Raw genomic sequence first — 5,774 nt, 5'->3', positions numbered from 1 at the left:
GCACGCTCTCTCTCTCTCTCTCTCTCTCAAAAAATAAATGGATAAACTTAAAAAAAAAAAAAGCTAGGCAGACGTCCTGCCAGTTCCCCCCCTCCGTGCTGTGAGTGTCTTACCCACACCCCCTGCGGCCACAGGGACCAGACGCCCGCCGGCTACGGGCCGGGGCTGCTTGCCTGCACTCTCACCAGAGCTCAGCGGGGACGCCCTCCCCGTGTCGAAGCGAGGCTTGGTTTTCACGGCAGTGACAGTCGTGACCACGGTCCCACACGGCATCACCGTGCGGTCTTTTTCCACCTTCGCAGCCGGCGCGGGCGGAGGTGACTGCTGGGATTTCACTTCGCCAGGCTCTATGTAAGAGAACTGCAGACAAAGCCAGTTACACGCCGCATGCGGCGCCGCGGCCAGTGCCAGGACGCGGGGCGCCGCCTTCCTCTGCCACAGCCTCTGCCCTCCTCCACGAAGGTCACGGGGTCTCAGAACCCGATTACCCCCAGCTTCCCCAGAGCCGACAGAGGGCGGGAAGACCCATGCGCAAACACACCCACTCGACGTGTAACTACGGGAACAAAGGCTGGAGAACCCCAATGAGACCAAATGGCCCTTTCTGGGGCCAGCCCACGTGACGCGGCGTCATGGACCGTTATCCACTCGGCCGACTCAAGGCGATCGCGCGCACAGAGTGGCCCGTTCCAGTCTAGAAACGCGCAGCACGACGCAGGGGCGCCCGGGGAGCGTCCTGTGTCCGGCCGAAGCAAGAGGAAGGCTGACGGGCAAAGACACTCCTTATCTCAAGCGAGTCTCAGGCAGGTGAAGCCGGGGTGCGGCCACGGTGGGCCGTGATGTCGTACCTCTGCGGTGACGGAGCCCAGCACAGAGCCGCCGGAGGACGGGCCGCTGGTCAGCGTGAAGCTCTGTGGCCCCGCCGGCTGCTTCTTGAATAAATCCAGAGGAATGGTCGTGGTCGCCCACAGAGCTGGAAAGACAGGACACAAGGAAGGAAGAGCGTGGGCGTGCGTCCACGGGGTTCCACGGAGCCGCCACCCCAACCCGGACAAATCCCCGAGGCGCCCTGTCCGTCTGCACATTGCCCGATTTCAGGGCACTTCGGGGTGTTTAAGAACGCCACGGGGACGGTCAGAGATCGTGACACCGCATCAGACCACAGGAGGCGGAAGAGCCTCTGCGGCGTGGAGAGAATCTGCCCTGAAGGCCACGGCGCCCGGTTAAAGACCTAGCCATGCAGATCCAGGAAGCTGACGGCTGGACGGAGGATGCGAGTGTGAACATCCTCGTTCTTTGGAAACATGCGCCCAGGAAAGGGAGTGTGAGGGGCCCTCCCGTGCGTGTGCGTGTGCAGAAACAAAGTGTGCGAAACCAAGAGCCGCCGCTGAGCACGAGCACAGATAATAAAGGAAATGGGGCAAAATGTCAAAACCGCATGGGTCCGAGGAAACGTTATATCGTTGCTGTTCTTCGTTCTGTTTTGTGTGGTTTTGTTCACATGAAATTTCGTAGACCCTGCGAGGCCGTACAGGACTGAACCGCCAGTGGAGCAAACGGGGAGCCGAGCGTCAGGCGTGGGTTTGGAGGCAGCTTCTCTTCAGGTGAAAGCCTGACCCCAGTCTGGGCTCGAACCCACACGCCTGCTCTGAGCGTGTCAGGAGCGCCTCACTACCTTCTCCCAAGAGAGCAGATCTGGGACCTTAGCTCAGAATTCCTGCTAATACAGAGAGGCTTACACTGCTTTCTCCTGTGTCTTTGTAACTTTAAGAGAACCCCCAGTGGCTTGGGTTTGTGGAGAAGCCAGGAAAGGGGCCCCCTTTCCCAAGTTTGGTATGTTTGAGGGGACTTTTAGACACCTAATAAATAGTGATACTCCTGACTCACACACATGCACACACACTGGTCCATGCTCACTTTCATGAGTTCTACCTTTAATCGTCGCTTTCCCGGCTCTAAAGCACGTGGCCGTTACAAGCTGCTGTGGCTTATTTTATAAGGATGAGCCGGTTGAAATCCACAGAAACAGAAAGTAGAGGTGGGGGGGCGCCAGGGCTGGGGGAGGCGGGGACAGGGAGTCGTTTCATGGGGACAGAGTCCCGGCTTGGGAAGACAGAAAGTTCTGGAGAGGGACAGCGGCAAGGGGTGTGCAACAGTGTGAACGTACTTCATAGCACTGAATGTTACCCTCAGAAATGGCTGAGACGGTCATTTGTACATCACGTGCATTTTACCACAAGTCGGAACAAGACAAAACGGGTCTAGGAAGGCTAAGAAGATGGAGATTAGAAGTAATTTTCTAAGCCAAGAATTACTGATTTAAAAATTGTACATATTTGTTAGGAAGGAAGGAAGGAAGGAAGGAAAGAAGGCAGGCAGGCAGGCAGGCTCCTGGGTGGCTCAGCTGGTTAAGCGTCCGACTTTGGCTCAGGTCATGATCTCACAGTTTGCGGATTTAAGCCCCATGTCGGGCTTCTCCATGTTGGGCTTCTGACAGCTCAGAGCCTGGAGATGCTTCAGATTCTGTCTCTGCCTCTCTGTCTCTCTCTCTGCCCCTCCCTTGCTCATACTCGGTCTCTCTGTCTCTCAAAAATAAATAAACATTGAAAATAAAAAGGTAAAAACCAGTTGAGTATATTCTTTTCCAAAATGTATGACTTTGGGGGGCGCCTGGGTGGCTCAGTCGGTTAAGCATCTGCCTTCGGCTCAGGCCATGATATCATGGTTCATGGGTTCCAGCCCTGCGTCCGCTCTGTGCTGACAGCTCAGAGCCTGGATCCTGCTTTGGATTTTGTGTCCGCCTCTCTCTCTGCCCCTCCCCTGCTCACACTTGTCTCTCTCTCTCTCTCTGTCTCAAAAATAAACAAACATTTTAAAAAATGTATGACCTTAAAAAATGAAATGGACTTTCAAGCAAACATTGCCTTCAGAACACCAGTGTGTGCTACGGGGTCTCCCCACCCGTGCCTCCCAGCTTCTCCGGGGCCCCGTCAAGGCGGCTGGATCACCCTCCCGGACAGCAGGGCCTCCGTCTACCCACTTGACACCCACCTTCTGATGACTGTTCATCCTCTGAAATCTCCAAGTACAACTCCTTGGACTTGGCATTCAACTCACTGTAGGAAGGACAAAGAATCCTTAAGAATGCTTTATTAACTTTTTGAAACAGTATTTTTTTTCTCACTGTACAAAGAAATACAAATCACCATCAGTATAAAGATTATCTGGCCTCACGATTCCCAAATGGTTACCGTTACTATTTGGTTACTGGTCTCCCAGAATTCTCTGCTACTTCCTGGCTGATAACAGAGATATTGTAGACAGCTGCTATCTGAATGGGGACCACTTGCCACAGATGGCTATCGAGAGCTCAAAATAAGGCGAGTGCAAACCAAGGGCCTGAATTTAATTTTAATTGAAAATTTTTTTAATTTTTTAATGTTTATTTATTTTTGAGAGAGACAGAGTAAAAGTGGGAGAGGGGCAGAGAGAGAGAGAGAGAGAGAAACAGATACACAGAATCTGAAGCAGCTCCAGGCTCTGAGCTGTCAGCACAGAGCCTCACGTGGGGCTCGAACCCACAAACTATGAGATCATGACCTGAGCTGAAGTCGGACGCTTAACCAACTGGGCCACCCAAGGGCCCTTAGTTAATTGAAGTTTAAAGAGCTACATGTAGCAAGTAGTTACTATATCAAAAAGTGTAGCTACACGGGCACCTGGTGGCTCAAGCGGTTGAGCATCCGACTCTTGATTTCGGCTCAGGTCATGATCTCACGGTTCATGGGATCGAGCCCCGAGTCGGGCTCTGTGCTGACAGTAGGGAGCCTGCTTTGGATTCTCCCTCTGCCCCTTACCTGCTCGCACGTGTGAGCTCTGCCTCTCTCCCAAAATAAATAAACGTTTTTTAAAAGTGTAGCTATGTAATTATCTAAAAACATAACATAGAACATGGTAGACCTCTCTCCGCCTCTGTAACTTTTTTTTCCACGGACATCTTTCCACATCAGAAACTACAGAACAGCAAATCATTTTTAATAGGCATCTAGTGAGCCACTATGTGGCTTTATGAGGTTTTATTTTGTCAATTCCTTAATAACAAGCCCTTAATAATTGTTGGTTGTTTCCAACATTTTATAATTATAAGCAAGCGAAGATAAATATCCTTGTACATATATCTTTATAAACACTGTGTGATGATTTCCTTACAGTGTACCGGCCAAAAGGTATGTGCATTTAAAAGATTTTCTCTCTCTCTCTTTTTTGTAATACACCTTGAGGACTTCCAGAATGTTCAGTCCAATCCACACTGCCACTGGCTGTTCTCACTCCCCTCCTCTCTACCACCCTGTAAGGTGAAAAAACGTACCTCTTTTGTTCACACACTTGTATTTAACTATTTCTGAGACTGAACATCTTTTCAAAAGTTTCTAGCTACTGACAGTTCTTGCTTTCATATTTCTAGTTCATCTTTTCCCAGTTTTCGAGGAGTGCTCAGGTTCTCATTAATGATTTATAAAAGCTCTTTATAGTATAATGGGATGTCAGTGGCCGGTACTTTTTTCTAATTGTTCACTGTGTAAGCATCAGAAAGCAATGGATTTCTATAGAGTTAGTCACTTTACCGAAATATTATTTATACTGGTTTCCTAATATTATTTCTATCTGCACCTACTGTTATTTCTAATAGTTTTAACTGATTTTCTCAAGTAATCTAGACATGCAGATAGTATCACCTCCAGGTAACGATTCGTTTCGTCTCTTCCTTTCCGACACTTGAACATTATTTCCGTTTCTCATCTCCCTGTACTACCCGTCCTCCGAGAACAAAACAGTGGGCATCTTTCTCTTGACCCTCGTGGGAAGTACTTCTGGTACTTGTCATTTACAGCCATTTCTTTTATCTTATTAAAGAAATGGCCGTAAATCTGGTTAAGTGTTTAAAATTAGGAATGGGTAGGAAACATCAGGGACTGTCTTTCGGACGTGTACCGAGATACATTTGCTTTCTGCTTTGATCTAGCAACGCAACGAGTTCTGTTAGCAGGTCGCCTCCTGGAAGCGCCCACACATTCCCGGAATGAGCCCCCTCCCCCCGAGTCCTGCTGTACGGATCTTAACGTGCTGTGGGCGCAGCTCGATGATACATTGCTCGGGTTTCCTACACCTTCTATACATTGCTTTTCCCTTGGCCTGCTCCCTGCCAGGCTCTGGTATCGACCGGAAGTTTCCTCTATTCTGCTCCAGGCGGCGAATCTTTCTAAAGCGAGCCCAGCAACAGTGCTCTCCGGTCACAGATGAACATGGGCGAGGAGACCCACACCCAGGGCTGCCTTCCGGAAAAAATCCACATCCTACCTAAAACTACCTCAGATGTGTACCATGCATTTAGAAAACTTTAGTTCTTTATTTGTTTGGTGTGAACGGTGGTACAAAGGGCTTTCAGGATTTGGCAGTCTGCAACAGGTGCAGCTGTACAAACCCAAGCCCAAAGTAAGCAGGCTGTACGCACAAGGTGAATTCTTCTTCCCAGGTGAGGTCCGTGGCATTTTTCGCGAGGGCGCTGAACTTCTGGATGGGATCATTCAGCCGCACTATACACTGTGGGTTAACGTTGCCTGTGATCGAACAAAGGGATATTTTTATTTTTTAACCACATTACATTGCATACACGTTTTGCATAAAACAGGCTGAATTAAATGCCTGAGGTCTTGGCTCACCCCCTTCTGAGGGAATATTTTTTTTTTTTTTTTTTAAAAGAGTTTTTTTCAAAT

At 49.5% G+C, this 5,774-nt stretch overlaps 1 protein-coding gene across 1 annotated transcript in view; it reads right to left on the bottom strand.

The window, feature by feature from the left end:
• The window catches only part of C2CD2 (C2 calcium dependent domain containing 2), a 44,861-nt gene that overhangs the window by 15,503 nt on the left and 23,584 nt on the right, over positions 1–5,774 (bottom strand). Inside the window, exons 7-10 of the mRNA XM_077755373.1 lie at positions 5,513–5,618; positions 3,052–3,116; positions 849–973; positions 186–360 (exon numbers count right to left, since the gene is read on the bottom strand). Coding sequence (XP_077611499.1) covers positions 186–360; positions 849–973; positions 3,052–3,116; positions 5,513–5,618 — 471 coding nt within the window. The remainder of the gene's footprint in view (positions 1–185; positions 361–848; positions 974–3,051; positions 3,117–5,512; positions 5,619–5,774) is intronic.

The sequence above is a fragment of the Crocuta crocuta genome, unplaced genomic scaffold (genome assembly GCF_008692635.1).
Source record: "Crocuta crocuta isolate KB4526 unplaced genomic scaffold, BGI_CrCroc_1.0 scaffold675, whole genome shotgun sequence".
In the NCBI taxonomy this organism is placed as follows: domain Eukaryota; kingdom Metazoa; phylum Chordata; class Mammalia; order Carnivora; family Hyaenidae; genus Crocuta; species Crocuta crocuta.
Note: the sequence above shows the minus strand (reverse complement) of the source record. Positions and strands in the feature narration are given on the sequence as shown.